The 23,361-nt window shown below is 52.1% G+C and overlaps 1 protein-coding gene across 3 annotated transcripts in view; it reads left to right on the plus strand.

The window, feature by feature from the left end:
• Nucleotides 1-4,618: 4,618 nt before the first annotated feature.
• The window catches only part of chrna4 (cholinergic receptor, nicotinic alpha 4), a 33,522-nt gene continuing 14,779 nt past the window's right edge, over nucleotides 4,619-23,361 (plus strand). Inside the window, exons 1-4 of one of the 3 annotated variants that reach the window (XM_031893967.1) lie at nucleotides 4,619-4,976; nucleotides 5,061-5,489; nucleotides 11,058-11,209; nucleotides 22,963-23,007. In XM_031893967.1, the coding sequence (XP_031749827.1) occupies nucleotides 5,099-5,489; nucleotides 11,058-11,209; nucleotides 22,963-23,007 (588 nt within the window). In that variant the 5' untranslated portion in view covers nucleotides 4,619-4,976; nucleotides 5,061-5,098. 3 annotated transcript variants of the gene reach the window in all.

Genomic DNA, 23,361 nt, shown 5'->3' on the forward strand with positions numbered 1-23,361 from the left:
TGTACCCACAGGGCTGTACCCCGAGTATACTGTACCCACAGGGCTGTACCCCGAGTATACTGTACCCACAGGGCTGTACCCCGAATATACTGTACCCACAGGGCTGTACCCCGAGTATACTATACCCACAGGGCTGTACCCCGAATATACTGTACCCACAGGGCTGTACCCCGAGTATACTATACCCACAGGGCTGTACCCCGAGTATACTGTACCCACAGGGCTGTACCCCGAATATACTGTACCCACAGGGCTGTACCCCGAGTATACTATACCCACAGGGCTGTACCCCAAATATACTATACCCACAGGGCTGTACCCCGAGTATACTATACCCACAGGGCTGTACCCAAATATACTATACCCACAGGGCTGTACCCCAAATATACTATACCCACAGGGCTGTACCCCGAGTATACTATACCCACAGGGCTGTACCCCAAATATACTATACCCACAGGGCTGTACCCCAAATATACTGTACCCACAGGGCTGTACCCCGAGTATACTATACCCACAGGGCTGTACCCCAAATATACTATACCCACAGGGCTGTACCCCAAATATACTATACCCACAGGGCTGTACCCCGAGTATACTATACCCACAGGGCTGTACCCCGAGTATACTGTACCCACAGGGCTGTACCCCGAGTATACTGTACCCTATAGCAGGGTTACCCGGGGGTTAATGGGGCATTGCGCCCTATAGCGGGGTTACTCGGGGGTTAATGGGGCATTGCGCCCACGCAGCGCATTTTGTGCAAATCCCGCACGATTCCCTCTCACTATAATTCACTATTTAATATACAGATGGAGCAGCGAGGGGGGAACGATACTGACATTAAATAGAATGTTCCGGGCGGATCTCAGAGAGTATTATTAGAATTTAATATAATATCCCGGAGATACAATGGGCTGGGGGGACGTTCCGGTTCCGACTCAATAATATTCTGTAAATGTAATGAATAAACTGCGCTCGGAATATTAAGCGCAATCCCTGCAGCACCGAGCGGGGGCTGATGGGAAACTAAACGCAAGGGGGGGCCTCTCCCCAAGAATTGAGCCCGGGCCCCTGGGTTAATAAAGAAATCTATTCGGTTCCGACGGGATAAACTTTATAGATAAAGAGATTAATAGAAATCAGAAGCTTCCGGATGCTTTGGGGGTAATTAACCCCCGGGGTGTAGTAATAAATGCCCAGGCTAGGGGGCATCGTGCGTCCCTGGGGGAGATACTAAAGGTTGGACTTGATGATGGACCTGGGTCTTTTTCAGCCTCAGCTTCTATGTAACTATGATCAGATGGTTAAGTATAGACGGGGCCAAACTGGGCCTACCTGGCACAGAACCTGGCATAGAACCTGGCACAGAACCTGAAGTATAGACGGGGCCAAACTGGGCCTACCTGGCACAGAACCTGGCATAGAACCTGGCACAGAACCTGAAGTATAGACGGGGCCAAACTGGGCCTACCTGGCACAGAACCTGGCACAGAACCTGGCACAGAACCTGGCATAGAACCTGGCACAGAACCTGGCATAGAACCTGGCACAGAACCTGGCACCCCGGGCCCACACAGTGATATGGGAATAGTGACAGATACAATGGGTACATTTGGGCCTAATGGGAACTGCCCTTGGCTGGGGCACTCTGGGCCCTGGACACACTGGACCCTCTGATACCGCATCAAGCCAGTCTGATTGTACATTATATTGTGCCCAGTATATTCAGTGGGTGGGAGCTGCCATAGTGCAGTTCTGGGGGCACTACTAGGGGGCGCTGTTCCCAACTTCTCCTTTCTCTTCTGTTTCTCCCCTAATGTTTTGTTCTTTTCCTTCAATTCCCACCCTGCCCTCTCATTCCCTGCCTTCCCCACTCTCATCCCCTCTCTCCCAGACTGTCTCTTCCCCTCTCTCTCTGTCTCTGACTGTCTCTTCCCCTCTCTCCCAGACTGTCTCTTCCCCTCTGTCTCTCCCTGACTGTCTCTTCCCCTCTCTCCGACTGTCTCTTCCCTGCTTTCCTTATGGATGAATGTGCTGTTTGCGGAGGTGCCAGGGAGAGGGATGGGAGGCCGCTTGTGGCTATCAGGGCTAATTGGTGGAACAAGATGATTTATTCTCCCTCTCGGAGGCCGCTGGTGTCTCTAACAGGAGAGAGATCTCTCACTTCTCTACATACATTTGCCCTTAATATCTATGCCCCCCCCCCCGCAACTGGTTACAAATACCCGGAGGGGTGCGGATTACCCCCATCTCTGTCTCATTCACTATTCCTTTAGCTATTGCTCCTCTGTCCAACACTTTCACTCTCAGTTTAGCTCTCATTATGTCTGTCTCTTCCTCTGTCTGTCTCACACCCTCTTCCCTCCCCCTCTCTGCCCCCTGTCCCTTTGCCCCTTATCCCTGTCTCTCCTTCCTTCTCTGTCTGTCACTTTCCCTCTCTCTTTCCATCACACCTTCCCTCTGTTCCCTGTCTCTCCCAGTCTCTCCCTGTCTTTGCCTGTCTCTCCCAGTCTTTCCCTGTCTCTCTCTCCCTGTATTTCCCAATCTCTCCCAGTCTGTCTCTCCCAGTCTGTCTCTCCCAGTCTGTCTCTCCCAGGGTCTCTCCCAGTCTGTCTCTCCCAGGGTCTCTCCCAGTCTGTCTCTCCCAGGGTCTCTCCCAGTCTGTCTCTCCCAGGGTCTCTCCCAGTCTGTCTCTCCCAGGGTCTCTCCCAGTCTGTCTCCCCGGGTCCCCTCCAGTCTGTCTCTCCCAGTCTGTCTCTCCCAGTCTGTCTCTCCCAGGGTCTCTCCCAGTCTGTCTCTCCAGGGTCTCTCCCAGTCTGTCTCTCCCGGTCCCCTCCAGTCTGTCTCTCCCAGTCTGTCTCTCCCAGTCTGTCTCTCCCAGGGTCTCTCCCAGTCTGTCTCTCCCAGGGTCTCTCCCAGTCTGTCTCTCCCAGGGTCCCCTCTCACGCTCTCCCAGTCTTCTCTCCCAGTCTGTCTCTCCCAGGTCTCTCCCAGTCTGTCTCTCCCAGTCTGTCTCTCCCAGGGTCTCTCCCAGTCTGTCTCTCCCAGGGTCTCTCCCAGTCTGTCTCTCCCAGTCTGTCTCTCCCAGGGTCTCTCCCTGTCTGTCTCTCACTCTCTATGTTGCTCGGGGTGAGGTTGCCTGGAACTCATGAAACATAGATGGGATCTTCCCTGTATCTGTCAGAGCCGGGGGCCGGGGGGGGGGCCGGGGGGCCGGGAGGCCGGGGGGGGGTTGGGGCTCAGGGTTTCACCTGGGAGCTGCCACTCGGGATCAAGCCGGTGACTCCAGCCGGGCAGAAACCCACTGACTACAGGAGGGAGGGGGGCTGCGCTATTATGTGGCCACTGAGACCCTAAATGGCCTGTAACCGGCCCCCTACCTTCTGCCCTTTATAGGGGGGGGGGTTAGGGGGTTAAGAGACAGCAGATCCTATGCAGCCTTATCTGCCCCCCTCCCTGCCCTCCTACCCACCCTGCAGCCTTATCTGCCCCCCTCCCTGCCCTCCTACCCACCCTGCAGCCTTATCTGCCCCCCTTCCTGCCACCTCACCCTGCAGCCTTATCTGCCCCCTCCCTGCCCTCCTACCAACCCTGCAGCCCTATCTGCCCCCTGGCCACCTACCCACCTGCAGCCTTATTTGCCCCTCCCTGCCCCTTATCAACCCTGCAGCCCTATCTCCCCCCTCCCTGGCCACCTACCCACCTTGCAGCCCTATCTGCCCCCCCTGGCCACCTACCCACCCTGCAGCCTTATCGCCCCTCCTGCCCCTTATCAACCCTGCAGCCCTATCTGCCCCCCTCCCTGCCCTCCTACCCACCCTGCAGCTTTATCTGCCCCCTCCCTACTCACCCTGCAGCCTTTCTGCCCCTCCCGCGCACCTACCCACCCTGCACCTATCTGCCCCCCCGCCACCTACCCACCCTGCAGCCTTATCTGCCCCCTCCTGCCCTCCACCACCCTGCAGCCTTATCTGCCCCCTCGACTGCCCTCCTACCCACCCTGCAGCCTTATCTGCCCCCCCTGCCCTCCTACCCACCCTGCAGCCTTATCTGCCCCCTCCCTGCCCTCCTACCAACCCTGCAGCCCTATCTGCGCCCCTCCCTGGCCACCTACCCACCCTGCAGCCTTATTTGCCCCTCCCTGCCCTCTTATCAAGCCCTGCAGCCCTATCTGCCCCCCCCTGGCCACCTACCCACCCTGCAGCCCTATCTGCCCCCCGGCCACCTACCCACCCTGCAGCCTTATCTGCCCCCTCCTCATTATCAACCCTGCAGCCCTATCTGCCCCCCTCCCTGCCCTCCTACCCACCCTGCAGCTTTATCTGCCCCTCTTCCTACTCACCTGGCAGCCTTATCTGCCCCCCCTGCCCACCTACCACCCTGCAGCCCTATCTGCCCCCCCCCGGCCACCTACCCACCCTGCAGCCTTATCTGCCCCCTCCCTGCCCTCTTATCAACCCTGCAGCCCTATCTGCCCCCCTCCAGCACTTACTAAATTAAATATCTGCTTGTGTTTCCCCCAGTGAACTGCCCCCAGAGCTACAGAGCCTCTCCCTGCTGGGGGGCCGCTAATCTTCTAATAAAGACAGAGGGAAATGTAATTACTGAGTCAGTTCTACACGGTCCCTAATGCGATTAGCGCCGCTGCGCATTAATTGTACATCGCGGCGCAGATAGAGCAGTTTGTGCCCCCCAAGGGTATATTTTGGGGTGGGGGTGGGTACCTGACAGGACGGACACACCTCATATGACAGGGGTGGGCAGGTCTCCCAGTAAAACCCACTACCCCCAGCTCAGCCCAGAGCAGTCACTACTGGCAGCTCCGCTAGGAACATCTGGGCTCCATGTGAGGATGGGGGGGCACCCAGAGGGGCACCGGGGGGCTGCGGGTTGTGCCGGGAAGTTTTACTCCTTGATCGGTTGGATGAGGAGGAGACGGTGAGGGAGAGAGGCGCAAAAGCTCTGGGAGAACGGTGCCCGGATACCGAGCGGTGCCAGGCTCTCTGCCAACATGGGTGCCCGGATACCGAGGGGTGCCAGGCTCTCTGCCAACATGGGTGCCCGGATACCGAGCGGTGCCAGGCTCTCTGCCAACATGGGTGCCCGGATACCGAGGGGTGCCAGGCTCTCTGCCAACATGGGTGCCCGGATACCGTGCGGTGCCAGGCTCTCTGCCAACATGGGTGCCCGGATACCGTGCGGTGCCAGGCTCTCTGCCAACATGGGTGCCCGGATACCGAGCGGTGCCAGGCTCTCTGCCAACATGGGTGCCCGGATACCGAGGGGTGCCAGTCTCTCTGCCAACATGGGTGCCCGGATACCGAGCGGTGCCAGGCTCTCTGCCAACATGGGTGCCCGGATACCGAGCGGTGCCAGGCTCTCTGCCAACATGGGTGCCCGGATACCGAGGGGTGCCAGGCTCTCTGCCAACATGGGTGCCCGGGCACAAACACTCCTCCTGCTCCTGGGCGGCTTCTTCTCTACGGGTGAGTCGGGGGCCTTTGCCCCCACAGTTGTAGATGCTGGAGTTCAGGGGGTGCTGCAGGGTTCGGTTCCAGGGGGTACGGGCTGTGCTGTAATGGGGGGCTACATAAAGTTTGTTGGCTGCCAGAGACCCCTTCCCTTCCCCGGCCATTTCTGTCTGTTCGTAAATCACCAAACTCTTTACTTGCCCCCCCCCCCCATCTCATGTTTTACCACCCAACCCCAAAAAGCTGCACTGCCCGGTTAGGCTCTAACACCCCCCTCCCGGGTTTCCAAATTGCACTCTCTGCCCCTATCGCTTCTATTCTGCCCCTATCGCTTCTATTCTGCCCCTATCGCTTCTATTCTGCCCCTATCGCTTCTATTCTGCCCCCATCGCTTCTATTCTGCCCCCATCGCTTCTATTCTGCCCCCATCGCTTCTATTCTGCCCCCATGCTTCTATTCTGCCCCCATCGCTTCTCTATTCCCCCTATCGCTTCTATTCTGCCCCTATCGCTTCTATTCTGCCCTATCGCTTCTATTCTGCCCCTATCGCTTCTATTCTGCCCCATCGCTTCTATTCTGCCCCCATCGCTTCTATTCTGCCCCATCGCTTCTATTCTGCCCCCATCGCTTCTATTCTGCCCTATTTCTATTCTGCTCCCTATCGCTTCTATTCTGCCCCTATCGCTTCTATTCGCCCCTATCGCTTCTATTCTGCCCCTATCGCTTCTCTTCTGCCCCTATCGCTTCTATTCTGCCCCCATCGCTTCTATTCTGCCCCCATCGCTTCTATTCTGCCCCCATCGCTTCTATTCTGCCCCCATCGCTTCTATTCTGCCCCTATCGCTTCTATTCTGCCCCTATCGCTTCTATTCTGCCCCTATCGCTTCTATTCTGCCCCTATCGCTTCTATTCTGCCCCACAGATCGTAGGTCCAGTCCCCTCCTTCCGGGAAAGATTGCGGGTCCCTCCGGGTGTCCCTTCCCCAACTCCCCAGTCTCTGAGACCCCCCCCCCCCTGTGGGAGAGACCGGAGGATCGGACCCCCCTCAGTCTCCGCAGCCCAACAGTCAGTTCAGCACCGGGGACAGTTCCGTGACAGTCTCTGTCTCTAGGAGCAGCGGTGCGGTCTGTGTGTGAGTCTGAGTTTGTGTCTGTGTGTGAGTCTTTGTCTGAGTGTGAGTCTGAGTCTGTGTCTGAGTGTGAGTCTGTGTCTGAGTGTGAGTCTGTGTCTGAGTGTGAGTCTGTGTCTGAGTGTGAGTCTGTGTGTGAGTGCCTGAGTGTGTGCCAGTCTGTGTGTGAGTGCCTGAGTGTGTGCCAGTCTGTGTGTGAGTGCCTGAGTGTGTGCCAGTCTGTGTGTGAGTGCCTGAGTGTGTGCCAGTCTGTGCCTGAGTCGGTCTGAGTGTGAGTCAGCAGGAGAGTGTGAGAGAGAATGCGAGTGAGTGAGTGAGTATAACAATCCTAGCGAGTGGATATAGGGGTGCAGGACATGGGGGGCCCAGTGGGGATGAAGTAAAGTAGGTGGAAAAAGAGGGGAATTTAGTGGGAATCGGGGGAGTAAGATGAACCCATAGTGACTGAAAGGACAAAAGGCCCATTTATTGGGGATGTGACCGGGTGGTTGGGTAAGTGTGAGTGGTTGGGTAAGTGTGAGTGGTTGGGTAGGTGTGAGTGGTTGGGTAAGTGTGAGTGGTTGGGTAGGTGTGAGTGGTTGGGTAATGTGAGTGGTTGGTAGGTGTGAGTGGTTGGGTAAGTGTGAGGTTTGGTAGGTGTGAGTGGTTGGTAGGTGTGAGTGGTTGGAAGTGTGAGTGGTTGGGTAAGTGTGAGTGGTTGGGTAGGTGTGAGTGTTGGTAGGTGTGAGTGGTTGGGTAAGTGTGAGTGTTGGGTAGTGTGATGGTTGGGTAGTGTGAGTGGTTGGGTACGTGTAGTGGTTGGGTAGGTGTGAGTGGTTGGGTAAGTGTGAGTGGTTGGGTAGGTGTGAGTGGTTGGGTAAGTGTGAGTGGTTGGGTAGGTGTGAGTGGTTGGGTAAGTGTGAGTGGTTGGGTAGGTGTGAGTGGTTGGGTAAGTGTGAGTGGTTGGGTAGGTGTGAGTGGTTGGGTAAGTGTGAGTGGTTGGGTAAGTGTGAGTGGTTGGGTAAGTGTGGTTGGGTAAGTGGGAGTGGCTGTACAGACATAGGGGTAGGAATATACAGCTCTGACGCAGATTGTACATCAGTTCCTGCCCCAGTGGAGGGTACAAGGTCCCTATCACAAGCCAACACACTAGGGGGCAGTTAACCTACCCACCTACCCACCCACCTACCTGCCTGTATCTATTTCAGATAAACCCCCACAGAGGGAACATACAGACCCCCACGCTGAACCCTGGGTCCCAGCAAACCAGCAGCGCCACCCACTGTGCCCATGTTCTGCCCAATAGCCCCAGCTGCTGCCCTTGTCTTGCCCTTTCCCACAATCTCCCTGAGATCCGAGTGGCCCCAGTGGGGTCTCACAGCAGAACGAGAGCGGCCGAGAGCGTGGGAATCACAATGAGGTCTCTTACAGGGAAACCTTAGTGCTAATTGGGTCACGCCAACCAAGTGCCAATCTCCTTATTGTGCCTGGAGGCACCTGGGGGTTCTGCGCTGGTGTAACTTGGTCTCTGATGCCCCCGGATCATAAGGTTTCATGGGGGCAGATAACTGTACATCCCACCTAGTGCGTTCATCATTGAGTGTAAGCTCTTTGGAGTAGGAAAAACCATGGTTACTGAGGTGGAAAAAGTGCGACTGTTGCACCACAGCTCTTAGTGCCCCCTGTGCCCTGCCAGTTGGGGCATTTTCTGATTTCTCTATTAAAAAGCTTTACTCTATTGGCCGGTAGCAGGGCCTCAGGGGGTTGAATCTGCAGCTGCAGGGGATGATGGGAATTCCCTTTCATTGTAATGGGGGAAATGTGCCGAGGAAGTCTGGGAAGTTGGCGCATGGGGCACTAGGGTGCTGGGAATGGCACCCCGATTAGAGACCCTGGTGCAGTTCTAGTAACCCCTAAGCCTGTGTGTGTGAATGAGTCTATTGGGCCGTGATGCCACATAACCGTGCCGTGTAACCGTGCCCTGTAACATGCCGCGTAACCGTGCTGCGTAACTGTGCTGCGTAACCGTGCCACATAACCGTGCTGCGTAACTGTGCTGCGTAACCGTGCCACATAACCATGCCGCATAACCATGCCGTGTAACCGTGCCCTGTAACCGTGCCGTGTAACCGTGCTGCGTAAACGTGCCGCGTAACTGTGCCGCGTAACCGTGCCCTGTAACCATGCCGCATAACCATGCCGTGTAACCGTGCCCTGTAACCATGCCGCGTAACCGTGCCGCGTAACCGTGCCATGTAACCGTGCCGCGTAACCGTGCCATGTAACCGTGCCGCGTAGCCGTGCCATGTAACCGTGCCGCGTAAACCGTGCCACGTAACCGTGCCATGTAACCGTGCCGCGTAACCGTGCATGTAACCGTGCCGCGTAACCGTGCCGCGTAACCGTGCCATGTAACCGTGCCGCGTAGCCGTGCCATATAACCGTGCCGCGTAACCGTGCCATGTAACCGTGCCGCGTAACCGTGCCATGTAACCGTGCCGCGTAGCCGTGCCATGTAACCGTGCCGCGTAACCGTGCCGCGTAGCCGTGCCGTGTAACTATGCCAAAAAAGGCATCCGGCCCTTCCTTGCACCTCTCTAATGTATCTGCCACCACTTCCCAGCTTCCCCTCCTTAGCATGGAACTTCCTTTCCTCTAATCTGATTGGCTCCCACGTGTCTGCTGGGAGGGTCTACGAGTGAATTGTATGATCCCCTTGTATATTTACACACAGTGATCAACTCTGAGACTTTCCGTGCCCCTTTTCCAGCTTAGTTGCCCTCCTTTGGGCTCTCAGTAATATCTTGTTGGGGCACCGGAGCCCAAAGCTGCAGCAAAAGGGGACAATGACCCCCGTCACCCACATACCTGGCATTGCCAAGTTTAATACCCACAAGCCCCCCCTGGCCCTTCTCCTGCTGCTGCAAAGAGCCCAGTTGAGAGAAATTGGCCTTTAGGCCCCAGTGCCCGGCACATTACAAGGGGCAGGAAAAAGCCGCTCCCGGTAACTTAAAGAGCCAAATATCAGATTTTTAAATCAGCATTACCCAACAGCCCTTGGTGTAGATAGGGTTAATAGAATCAATGGACTGGCTAAATAGGAACTGTGGTCACCAAGTACTTAGTACATTCCAGTAGTCCCCCCCAATGTGTGCAATAACTTTGTCTACTGTGTCTTTTTACTAATAATATCCTTACATATTCAGGGGATTGCTCCTTGCACATGAAGCAATCAGTTACTCATATGATATATATATATAATCTCAATAAGCTCCGGCGCCTCATTAATGTACAATGTGCAACATCAACGAGACAAATACCAGGGTGACTTTACCTTCAGCTTTTCAACCTATGTTTTACAATCATTTGGGGTACTTTCCTCCTTCCTCTCACTTTGTCATTGGTACCAATATGTACCAGCTTATTGTATGCCCAGAGCATTCCCTCTCTGTATATTTGTATTTATACATATGGGTAGGGGGTGCCATAGTGTTTCCCTTAGACAGTACAGTATGGGGCTGTTTGTTTTTTGGATTCACAGTTGCCAGCGAGAGGCGACGGTTGGCGGGGGGGGGGGGGTGTTCCTGTCTCCCAGAGACCCCCCCCCCCAGTAATGAGAGCGCTGAGAATGTGCTTATTGCAGAGCCAGCAGGTTGTACGACAGGGACAAGGACATCTGCCGACTGCTGCCCCTGTGTTGCCCCCCCCCATCCCCGGTGATACTCAGTACCGCTCTGTGCTGCTGTGTATGAATCAGCCTCCCTGCCACGTCCTTGGCGCTGCTGCGTTATAGGAATCGCATGTCTGGTTGCTATGCAGAATTCCCCGCTAAATGCATTATTTATATAAGGACACAATTTGCCTCCCTCCTGTACGGGGGGCCCCGGGGTGGGGCAAGTAGAGGGCATTGATTTAGGGGGCCCCAAAATGTTTGGAATAATATAATGAATATAATGAATGGAAAATATTACATGTAATATGTCTATATGTAAGATAACAGCAGTGCTGGGAATCAGCATTCTCATTGGCCAATTATTTTGCATTTATAATGAGGTTTTTGATCAGTAGAATTCTCATTGGCGAATTCTCTTGCATCTATAATTACGGTTTTTTTTATAAACTTACATTGAAACTGCTTATCAGTCAGTGGCCCTCAGGGGCCCCTGAGAGAGAAAGAACCTTATAAGTGGGGTGGGGAGGACCCAAAGGGACCCACCGACTCCCCGGCTGCTTCTATTGGCTCTAAGAGTGAGACTCACCGGGCCGCAATTACACCACTTCAGTTGCAAGTGTTTGATCCCCTATACACTGGGACTGATAACCGTTCTGGGGGGGACTGGCCCACTGGGCTACTGGGGGAAACCCAATAGGTGGAATTGGACCATAGGACCCTAGGAGACCCATTCCCGCGGGTAGAACTGCACTGTGACCACCTACCTGGAGTCTCCCCTAAAACCCAATTCTTTTGCCCCCAGCTTTCTGCCACATTGAGACACGAGCGCACGCAGAGGAGCGACTCCTGAAAGGTCTCTTCAGCGGATACAACAAGTGGTCTCGCCCCGTGGCCAATATCTCCGATGCTGTTATGGTCCGGTTTGGTCTCTCCATAGCCCAACTCATCGATGTGGTAAGTGTACAGGACAATGAAATGTTACTCCTTGGGCCTCTGACTCCAGGGGGCATCACATGATGCTCATAGGGGTGGGACTTGGATGATTGGGACATGGTGAGATATAGAATAGAGGCCTGAGATGTGACTTTGGGGTGGGATGGCCTGAGATATGACTTTGGGATGGGACGGCCTGAGATATGACTTTGGGATGGGATGGTCTGAGATATGACTTTGGGATGGGACGGCCTGAGATATGACTTTGGGATGGGATGGTCTGAGATATGACTTTGGGATGGGACGGCCTGAGATATGACTTTGGGATGGGATGGTCTGAGATATGACTTTGGGATGGGACGGCCTGAGATATGACTTTGGGATGGGATGGTCTGAGATATGACTTTGGGATGGGATGGTCTGAGATATGACTTTGGGATGGGATGGTCTGAGATATGACTTTGGGATGGGATGGTCTGAGATATGACTTTGGGATGGGATGGTCTGAGATATGACTTGGGATGGGATGGCCTGAGATATGACTTTGGGATGCGGATGGTCTGAGATGTGACTTGGATGGGATGGTCTGAGATATGACTTTGGTGGGATGGGATGGTCTGAGATGTGACTTTGGGATGGGATGGTCTGAGATGTGACTTTGGGATGGGATGGTCTGAGAAATATGACTTTGGTGGGATGGGATGGTCTGAGATATGACTTTGGGATGGGATGGTCTGAGATGTGACTTTGGGATGGGATGGCCTGAGATATGACTTTGGGATGGGATGGTCTGAGATATGACTTTGGGATGGGATGGCCTGAGATATGACTTTGGGATGGGATGGTCTGAGATATGACTTTGGGATGGGATGGTCTGAGATGTGACTTTGGGATGGGATGGTCTGAGATATCACTTTTGGGATGGGATGGTCTGAGATATGACTTTGGGATGGGATGGCCTGAGATATGACTTTGGGATGGGATGGTCTGAGATATGACTTTGGGATGGGATGGTCTGAGATATGACTTTGGGATGGGATGGTCTGAGATATGACTTTGGGATGGGATGGGATGGGATGGGATGGTCTGAGATGTGACTTTGGGATGGGATGGTCTGAGATATCACTTTGGGATGGGATGGTCTGAGATATGACTTTGGGATGGGGGGCCTGAGATATGACTTTGGGATGGGATGGTCTGAGATATGACTTTGGGATGGGATGGTCTGAGATGTGACTTTGGGATGGGATGGTCTGAGATGTGACTTTGGGATGGGATGGTCTGAGATATGACTTTGGTGGGATGGGATGGTCTGAGATATGACTTTGGGATGGGATGGTCTGAGATGTGACTTTGGGATGGGATGGCCTGAGATATGACTTTGGGATGGGATGGTCTGAGATATGACTTTGGGATGGGATGGCCTGAGATATGACTTTGGGATGGGATGGTCTGAGATATAACTTTGGGATGGGATGGTCTGAGATATGACTTTGGGATGGGATGGTCTGAGATATCACTTTGGGATGGGATGGTCTGAGATATGACTTTGGGATGGGATGGTCTGAGATATGACTTTGGGATGGGATGGGATGGTCTGAGATGTGACTTTGGGATGGGATGGTCTGAGATATCACTTTGGGATGGGATGGTCTGAGATATGACTTTGGGATGGGGGGGCCTGAGATATGACTTTGGGATGGGATGGTCTGAGATGTGACTTTGGGATGGGATGGTCTGAGATGTGACTTTGGGATGGGATGGTGTGAGATATGACTTTGGGATGGGATGGTCTGAGATGTGACTTTGGGATGGGATGGTCTGAGATATGACTTTGGGATGGGATGGTCTGAGATATGACTTTGGGATGGGATGGTCTGAGATATGACTTTGGATGGGATGGGAGGTCTGAGATGTGATTTGGGATGGGATGGCCTGAGATATGACTTTGGGATGGGATGGTCTGAGATATGACTTTGGGATGGGATGGCCTGAGATATGACTTATTGGGATGGGATGGTCTGAGATATTACTTTGGGATGGGATGGTCTGAGATGTGACTTTGGGATGGGATGGTCTGAGATGTGACTTTGGGATGGGATGGTCTGAGATATGACTTTGGGATGGGATGGCCTGAGATATGACTTTGGGATGGGATGGTCTGAGATATGACTTTGGGATGGGATGGTCTGAGATATGACTTTGGGATGGGATGGTCTGAGATATAACTTTGGGATGGGATGGTCTGAGATATGACTTTGGGATGGGATGGTCTGAGATATGACTTTGGGATGGGATGGTCTGAGATATGACTTTGGGATGGGACGGCCTGAGATATGACTTTGGGATGGGATGGTCTGAGATATGACTTTGGGATGGGATGGTCTGAGATGTGACATTGGGATGGATGGTCTGAGATATTAGACTTGGGGATGGGGGGGCCTGAGATATGACTTTGGGATGGGATGGTCTGAGATATGACTTTGGGATGGGATGGTCTGAGATGTGACTTTGGGATGGGATGGTCTGAGATATGACTTTGGGATGGGATGGTCTGAGATATGACTTTGGGATGGGATGGTCTGAGATGTGACTTTGGGATGGGATGGTCTGAGATATGACTTTGGGATGGGATGGTCTGAGATGTGACTTTGGGATGGGATGGTCTGAGATGTGACTTTGGGATGGGATGGTCTGAGATGTGATCTTAGGGATGGGATGGTCTGAGAAATGACTTTGGGATGGGATGGTCTGAGATATGACTTTGGGATGGCATGGTCTGAGATATGACTTTGGGATGGGATGGCCTGAGATATGACTTTGGGATGGGATGGCCTGAGATATAACTTCTGGATTGGGATGGCCTGAGATATGACTTTGGGATGGGATGGCCTGAGATATGACTTTGGGATGGGATGGTCTGAGATATGACTTTGGGATGGGATGGCCTGAGATATGACTTTGGGATGGGATGGCCTGAGATATGACTTTGGGATGGGATGGTCTGAGATATGACTTTGGGATGGGATGGCCTGAGATATGACTTTGGGATGGGATGGGATGGTCTGAGATATGACTTTGGGATGGAATGGTCTGAGATTATGACTTTGGGATGGGATGGTCTGAGATATGACTTTGGATGGGATGGCCTGAGATATGACTTCTGGGATGGGATGGTCTGAGATATGACTGTGGGATGGGATGGGATGGTCTGAGATATGACTTTGGGATGGGATGGCCTGAGATATGACTTTGGGATGGGATGGCCTGAGATATGACTTTGGGATGGGATGGCCTGAGATATGACTTTGGGATGGGATGGTCTGAGATATGACTTTGGGATAAGGTCTGGTCTGAGATATGACTTTGGGATGGGATGGCCTGAGATATGACTTTGGGATGGGATGGTCTGAGATGTGACTTTGGGATGGTCTGGTCTGAGATATGACTTTGGGATGGGATGGCCTGAGATATGACTTTGGGATGGGATGGTCTGAGATATGACTTTGGGATGGGGGGGCCTGAGATGTGACTTTGGGATGGGATGGCCTGAGATGTGACTTTGGGATGGGATGGTCTGAGATATGACTTTGGGATGGGATGGTCTGAGATATGACTTTGGGATGGGATGGCCTGAGATATGACTTTGGGATGGGGGGTTCTGAGATGTGACTTTGGGATGGGGGGGCTGAGATATGACTTTGGGATGGGGCGGGCCTGAGATGTGACTTTGGGATGGGGGGGCCTGAGATTTGACTTTGGATGGGGGCCTGAGATGTGAACTTGGGATGGGGGAGGCCTGAGATGTGACTTTGGGATGGGGGGGTCTGAGATATGACTTTGGGATGGGGGGGCCTGAGATGTGACTTTGGGATGGGGGGGCCTGAGATATGACTTTGGGATGGGGGGGCCTGAGATGTGACTTTGGGATGGGGGGGCCTGAGATATGACTTTGGGATGGGGGGGCCTGAGATGTGACTTTGGGATGGGGGGGCCTGAGATGTGACTTTGGGATAGAATTGTTTGAGTCACATTCTGGCCGGAAGTAACTGCATTTCTTACATTAAGAAGGGAATTTGAGCTGATTTTCGCCCCAACTAATTAATTAATTGTCTCTTCTTTAATTAACTCTTTCTTCCACTCCCACCTCTGTATCCCGACGCCCCATTGGCTCTCCCTGAGCTCCGATCCCTCAGTAAATACAAACAGTAATACTCTCTGCTCATTAATGAATTCGTTATAACATTAAGGGTCTGAATTCTCTGTGCGGCCCCCTCTCCCCCCCCCCCAAAGCCTCATGAAATAATAACGATTCCTTTGTGTTTTATACAAACTCCCCTAAAGCAGCGACTTCTTTCCTTTAATTGGATCGAAGTTTCCCATTTTATTTTAATGAATCTGAATGTGAAGTTATTCGTCTTTTATTAACGGGCAACTGCTCTGTATTAGCCCCCTAGCCCTGACTTGTAATAGGGGGGTACTGTCCATAGGGGGGTTACACTGTGATGGGGGGGCTGGGGGAAAGATGGGGGTATATCTGTGCCTATATATTATACAGTTACATTATGTGCATATATGATAGGGGGTTACACTGTGACAGTGGGGGGGGGGCTGGGGAAAAGATGGGGGTATATCTGTGCCTAATATATTATACAGTTACATTATGTGCATATAATGATATAGGGGGTTACACTGTGACAGTGATGGGGGGGGGGGGGCTGGGGGAAAGATGGGGGTATATCTGTGCCTATATATTATACAGTTACATTATGTGCATATATGATATCGGGGGTTACACTTGTGACAGTGGAGGGGGGGGGCTGGGGGAAAGATGGGGGGTATATCTGTGCCTATATATTATACAGTTACATTATGGCCATATATGATATGGGGGTTACACTGTGACAGTGGGGGCTGGGAGCGGGACTCTGGAAAGATTGGGGGGTATATCTGTGCCTATATATTATACAGTTACATTATGTGCATATATGATATGGGGGTTACACTGTGACAGTGGGGGGGGGGGCTGGGGAAAGATGGGGGGTATATCTGTGCCTATATATATTACAGTTACATTATGTGCATATATGATATGGGGGTTACCACTGTGACAGTGGGGGGAGGGCTGGGGGAAAGATGGGGGGTATATCTGTGCCTATATATTATACAGTTACATTATGTGCATATATGATATGGGGGTTACACATGTGACAGTGGGGGAGGGAGCGCTGGGGGAAAGATGGGGGGTATATCTGTGCCTATATATTATACAGTTACATTATGTGCATATATGATATGGGGGTTTACACTGTGACAGGGGGGGGGGGGCTGGGGAAAAGATGGGGGGTATATCTTGGCCTATATATTATACAGTTACATTATGTGCATATATGATATGGGGGTTACACTGTGACAGTTGGGGGGGGGGGAAAGATGGGGGGTAATATCTGTGCCTATATATTATACAGTTACATTATGTGCAATATATGATATGGGGTTACACTGTGACAGTGGGGGGGTGGGGCTGGGGAAAAGATGGGGGGGATATATCTGTGCCTATATATTATACAGTTACATTATGTGCATATATGATATGGGGGTTACACTTGACAGTGGGGGGGGGGGAAAGATGGGGAGGTATATCTGTGACCTATATATTATACAGTTACATTATGTGCATATATGATATGGGGGTTACACTGTGAACATTGGGGGGGGGGACTGGGGGAAAGATGGCGGGTATATCTGTGCCTATATATTATACAGTTACATTATGTGCATATATGATATGGGGGTTACACTGTGACAGTGGGGGGGGTGGGGCTGGGGAAAGATGGCGGGTATATCTGTGCCTATATATTATACAGTTACATTATGTGCATATATGATATGGGGGTTACACTGTGACAGTGGGGGGGGGGGGCGGGGCGGGGAAAGATGGGGGTAATATCTGTGCCTATATATTATACAGTTACATTATGTGCATATATGATATGGGGGTTACACTGTGACAGTGGGGGGGCGGGCTGGGGAAAGAATGGGGGTATATCTGTGCCTATATATTATACAGTTACATTATGTGCATATATGATATGGGGGTTACACTGTGACAGTGGGGGGGGGGGGAAAGATGGGGGTATATCTGTGCCTATATATTATACAGTTACATTATGTGCATATATGATATGAGGCGTTACACTGTGACAGTGGGGGGGGGGCTGGGGGTAAGTATGGGGGTATATTCTGTGCCTATATATTATACAGTTACATTATGTGCATATATGATATGGGGGTTACACTGTGACAGTGGGGGGGGGGAAAGATGGGGGTATATCTGTGCCTATATATTATACAGTTACATTATGTGCATATATGATATGGGTGTACACTGTGACAGTGGAGGGGGGGCTGGGGAAAAGATGGGGGGTATATCTGTGCCTTATATATATACAGTTACATTATGTGCATATATGATATGGGGGTTACACTGTGACAGTGGGGGGGGGCTGGGGGAAAGATGGGGGGTATATCTGTGCCTATATATTATACCAGTTACATATGTGCATATATGATTTGGGGTATACACTGTGACAGTGGGGGGGGGGCTGGGGGAAAAGGATGGGGGGTATATCTGTGCCTATATATTATACAGTTACATTATGTGCATATATATCATGGGGGTTACACTGTGACAGTTGGGGGGGGGGGGGGAAGATGGGGGTATATCTGTGCCTATATATTATACAGTTACATTATGTGCATATATGATATGGGCGGGTTACACTGTGACAGTGGGGGGACGGGGGGGAAAGATGGGGGTATATCTGTGCCTATATATTATACAGTTACATTATGTGCATATATACTATGGGGGTTACACTGTGGACAGTGGGGGGGGCTGGGGGAAAGATGGGGGGTATATCTGTGCCTATATATTATACAGTTACATTATGTGCATATATGATATGGGGGTTTACACTGTGACAGTGGGGGGGGGGGGCTGGGGGGAAAGATGGCGGGTATATCTGTGCCTATATATTTATACAGTTACATTATGTGCATATATACTATGGGGTTACACTGTGACAGTGGGGGGGGCTGGGGAAAGATGGGGCGTATATCTGTGCCTATAATATTATACAGTTACATTATGTGCATATATGATTATGGGGGTTACACTGTGACAGTGGGGGGGGGGGGGGGAAAGATGGGTGGTATATCTGTGCCTATATATTATACAGTTACATTATGTGCATATATGATATGGGGGTTACACTGTGACAGTGGGGGGGGGCTGGCGGGAAAGATGGGAAGTATATCTGTGCCTATATTATTATACAGTTACATTATGTGCATATATGATATGGGGGTTACACTTGTGACAGTGCGGGGGGGGGGGGGGGCTGGGGGGAAAGATGGGGGTATATCTGTGCCTATATATTATACAGTTACATTATGTGCATAATATGATTATGGGGGTACACTGTGACAGTGGGGGGGGGGGGGGGAAAGATGGGAAGTATATCTGTGCCTATATATTATACAGTTACATTATGTGCATATATGATATGGGGGTTACACTGTGACAGTGGGGGGGGGGGGCTGGGGGTAAGATGGGGGGGGGTATATTGGGAATAGGTTCCATGCTGTTTGTGCCTTCGGATCCGGAGCCGGTGAATGTCACACTTTGCCCTTGTCATTACAATTCTCGGTGGCTCTCGGCCAATCAGCGCGGGCCCCTATCAGGGCAATAATCGCTCAGAGAGGAGGCAGATTTGATTGGTTACAGATGTTATTGGACAGAAAACGCTGATTTTGCCTGTAGGAAGAGGAGAGCAGGGAGTGAGATGCAGATAAGGAGGAGATGGATAATAACATGGGAGAGAATAAGGTTCTATAGACAGAGGGGCAAGTGGGTACAAATGAGCCTCCTGCCCCGGGGCCCCTAGTGTCTCCGTTGCCGTTGGATCTGATTCCGGATGAGGCTCCAACTGCTGAGGGACGGGGGGGGTCTCGGCTCCGGCTGCTGAGGGACGGGGGGTCTCGGCTCCGGCTGCTGAGGGATGGGGGGGTCTCGGCTCCAGCTGCTGAGGGACGGGGGGGTCTCGGCTCCGGCTGCTGAGGGACGGGGGGGGTCTCGGCTCCGGCTGCTGAGGGACGGGGGGTCTCGGCTCCGGCTGCTGAGGGACGGGGGGGGTCTCGGCTCCGGCTGCTGAGGGACGGGGGGGTCTCGGCTCCGGCTGCTGAGGGATGGGGGGTCTCGGCTCCGGCTGCTGAGGGACGGGGGGGTCTCGGCTCCGGCTGCTGAGGGACGGGGGGGTCTTGGCTCCGGCTGCTGAGGGACGGGGGGGGGGGTCGCGGCGGCCCGACTGCCTGAGGGACAGGGGGGTTTCGGCTCCGGCTGCTGAGGGACGGGGGGGGTCGCGGCTCCGACTGCTGAGGGACGGGGGGTCTTGGCTGCGACTGTTACAGGGAAATAAGTAGTTTCACTCGTTCTAAACAAATGATTTCTATTTAATGGAGCTTTGGGCAATCAATGGACTCACATTAACAGGTGCCAGTCAGGGGCCCCGGGGGCCTCACTCTCACACAGGCGGAATATCAATGGGGCAACTCTGTGTGTTCTGCACTGACTGCCCCCCCCCCCATACACACCGAGAGATAGAGAGAGATAGAGAGAGAGAGAGAGAGAGAGAGAGAGAGAGAGATAGATAGATAGATAGATAGATAGATAGATAGATACATAGACAGATACATAGACAGATAGATACGTGATATAAATAGATGATAGATAGATAGATAGATAGATAGATAGATAGATGATAGATAGATAGATAGATTCAATATATATAGATAGATAGATAGATAGATAGATAGATAGATAGATAGATAGATAGATAGATACCTGAGATAGATAGATTAGATATATATAGATAGATAGATAGATAGATTAGATATAGATAGATAGATAGATAGATAGATAGATAGATAGAGAGAGAGAGAGAGAGAGAGATACCTGATAGATAGATACATAGACAGATAGATACGTGATATAAATGGATGATAGATAGATAGATATAGATAGATAGATGATAGATAGATAGATAGATAGATACCTGAGATAGATAGATTAGATATATATAAATAGATAGGTAGGTAGATAGAGAGATGGATACCTGATAGATAGATAGATAGATAGATAGATAGATAGATAGATACGTGATATAAATAGATGATAGATAGATAGATAGATAATGGAGTAGCCAATCCTGGCTGGGACCAGACATTTGCAGCGAATTTCCGCATTTCCATTGGCTAATTGTTTCTTGAAACTTCAGTGAAAATTAGTTGCAAAGAATTCAATGCCCGGCTACATGGCGGCGACACCCACGTTTGGCACATTTCTCGGACAGATTCGCTCGTCGCTACCGGCACCAGGATTTCCCCTAAACCCCCAGAATAACCCCCCCCCAGTAGCACTGAGCCCCCCCCCCCAGTAGCACTGAGCCCCCCCCAGTAGCACTGAGCCCCCCCCCAGTAGCACTGAGCCCCCCCCAGTAGCACTGATCCCCCCCCCAGTAGCACTGAGCCCCCCCCAAGTAGCACTGATCCCCCCCCCAGTAGCACTGAGCCCCCCCCAAGTAGCACTGATCCCCCCCCCAGTAGCACTGAGCCCCCCCCAGTAGCACTGATCCCCCCCCCAGTAGCACTGAGCCCCCCCCCAGTAGCACTGATTCCCCCCCCAGTAGCACTGAGCCCCCCCCAGTAGCACTGAGCCCCCCCCCAGTAGCACTGAGCCCCCCCCCCCAGTAGCACTGAGCCCCCCTCCCATCAGGCCTCTGGCAGGAGAAATTGCCTTTTAATGAGAGAAGATAAAGGATTTGGCAGAAGTGGAGCCGCTCCATTCATCCCATTTATCTTTCCCCATCCCAGCAATATGGTCTGGGGGGGCCGGGGGGGCCGGGGGGGTATTAGCTCATTAAATAATGTATTGAGCTTTAGCTGAGTCACTAATGGTATTTACTTGGCATCGGCTTCCATTCTCTTTCTCATCACATATCAATTATTCCTAAACTGCCCCGGGGCCCGTAACTACCCCCCCCCCCAAACTCAGCTACACACTGGGCTAACCAAGGGAGGCTATGGGCTACTCCAGCAGGGATACACTGGGCTAACCAAGGGAGGCTATGGGCTACTCCAGCAGGGATATACTGGGCTAACCAAGGGAGGCTATGGGCTACTCCAGCAGGGATACACTGGGCTAACCAAGGAAGGCTATGGCTACTCCAGCAGGGATACACTGGGCTAACCAAGGAAGGCTATGGGCTACTCCAGCAGGGATACACTGGGCTAACCAAGAGAGGCTATGGGCTACTCCAGCAGGGATACACTGGGCTAACCAAGGAAGGCTATGGGCTACTCCAGCAGGGAAACACTGGGCTAACCAAGGGAGGCTATGGGCTACTCCAGCAGGGATACACTGGGCTAACCAAGGGAGGCTTTGGGCTACTCCAGCAGGGATACACTGGGCTAACCAAGGGAGGTTATGGGCTACTCCAGCAGGGATATACTGGGCTAACCAAGGAAGGCTATGGGCTACTCCAGCAGGGATACACTGGGCTAACCAAGGAAGGCTATGGGCTACTCCAGCAGGGATACACTGGGCTAACCAAGGGAGGCTATGGGCTACTCCAGCAGGGATACACTGGGCTAACCAAGGGAGGTTATGGGCTACTCCAGCAGGGATATACTGGGCTAACCAAGAGAGGCTATGGGCTACTCCAGCAGGGGTATACTGGGCTAACCAAGGAAGGCTATGGGCTACTCCAGCAGGGATAAACTGGGCTAACCAAGAGAGGCTATGGGCTACTCCAGCAGGGATACACTGGGCTAACCAAGGAAGGTTATGGGCTACTCCAGCAGGGATACACTGGGCTAACCAAGGAAGGTTATGGGCTACTCCAGCAGGGATATACTGGGCTAACCAAGGAAGGTTATGGGCTACTCCAGCAGGGATACACTGGGCTAACCAAGGAAGGTTATGGGCTACTCCAGCAGTGATACACTGGGCTAACCAAGGGAGGCTATTGGCTACTCCAGCAGGGATATACAGGGCTAACCAAGGAAGGTTATGGGCTACTCCAGCAGGGATACACTGGGCTAACCAAGGAAGGCTATGGGCTACTCCAGCAGGGGTATACTGGGCTAACCAAGGGAGGCTATGGGCTACTCCAGCAGGGGTATACTGGGCTAACCAAGGAAGGCTATGGGCTACTCCAGCAGGGGTATACTGGGCTAACCAAGGGAGGCTATGGGCTACTCCAGCAGGGGTATACTGGGCTAATTAAGAAAGGTTACCCCAGTGGCTATATAATGAACTCATTCAGGAAGGCTATGGGCTACCCAAATAAGTACCAGGTATGTCAATGAACAGTGGGAGAGGCAATGGGTGTAGGGGAGTTTGGCAGGAAGGAAACTTTGTGCAGATCTGATTGTGCATCTGTGTATGGGGCATTGCTCTGTCTGCAGTGATTGTATTGGCATGTCTGTGGTTAATGTAGATACTCTTTCCCATAGCAGTGGGGGGTCCAGAGTCTGATACCAGTAAGGACTTGGCTGTGCCTCCCACACACCTATAAACTAGATTACTGGGAGTCCAACACAGGCAGCAAAACCAGGATCTACTTATAATTTATGTTGGGGGGCAGAAGTCAGGTTTATGCCCACTTGGGGCACTTTGGCTTTGACCTCACCTTCCTTTTTCTTAATTTTAGGATGAAAAGAATCAGATGATGACGACTAACGTGTGGGTAAAGCAGGTAAGTGTGTGCTTGGCATCCTGGGAATGTTATAGGGAGGGGTTACATGGAGCAATGGGAGGAGTTATAGGGAGGGGTATATGGAGCAATGGGAGGAGTTATAGGGAGGGGTATATGGAGCAATAGGAGGAGTTATAGGGAGGGGTATATGGAGCAATAGGAGGAGTTATAGGGAGGGGTATATGGAGCAATAGGAGGAGATATAGGGAGGGGTATATGGAGCAATGGGAGGAGTTATCGGGAGGGGTATATAGAGTAATGGGAGGAGTTATAGGGAGGGGTATATGGAGCAATGGGAGGAGTTATAGGGAGGGGTATATGGAGCAATAGGAGGAGTTATAGGGAGGGGTATAT

Source organism: Xenopus tropicalis, chromosome 10 (assembly GCF_000004195.4).
Source record: "Xenopus tropicalis strain Nigerian chromosome 10, UCB_Xtro_10.0, whole genome shotgun sequence".
Taxonomy (NCBI): domain Eukaryota; kingdom Metazoa; phylum Chordata; class Amphibia; order Anura; family Pipidae; genus Xenopus; species Xenopus tropicalis.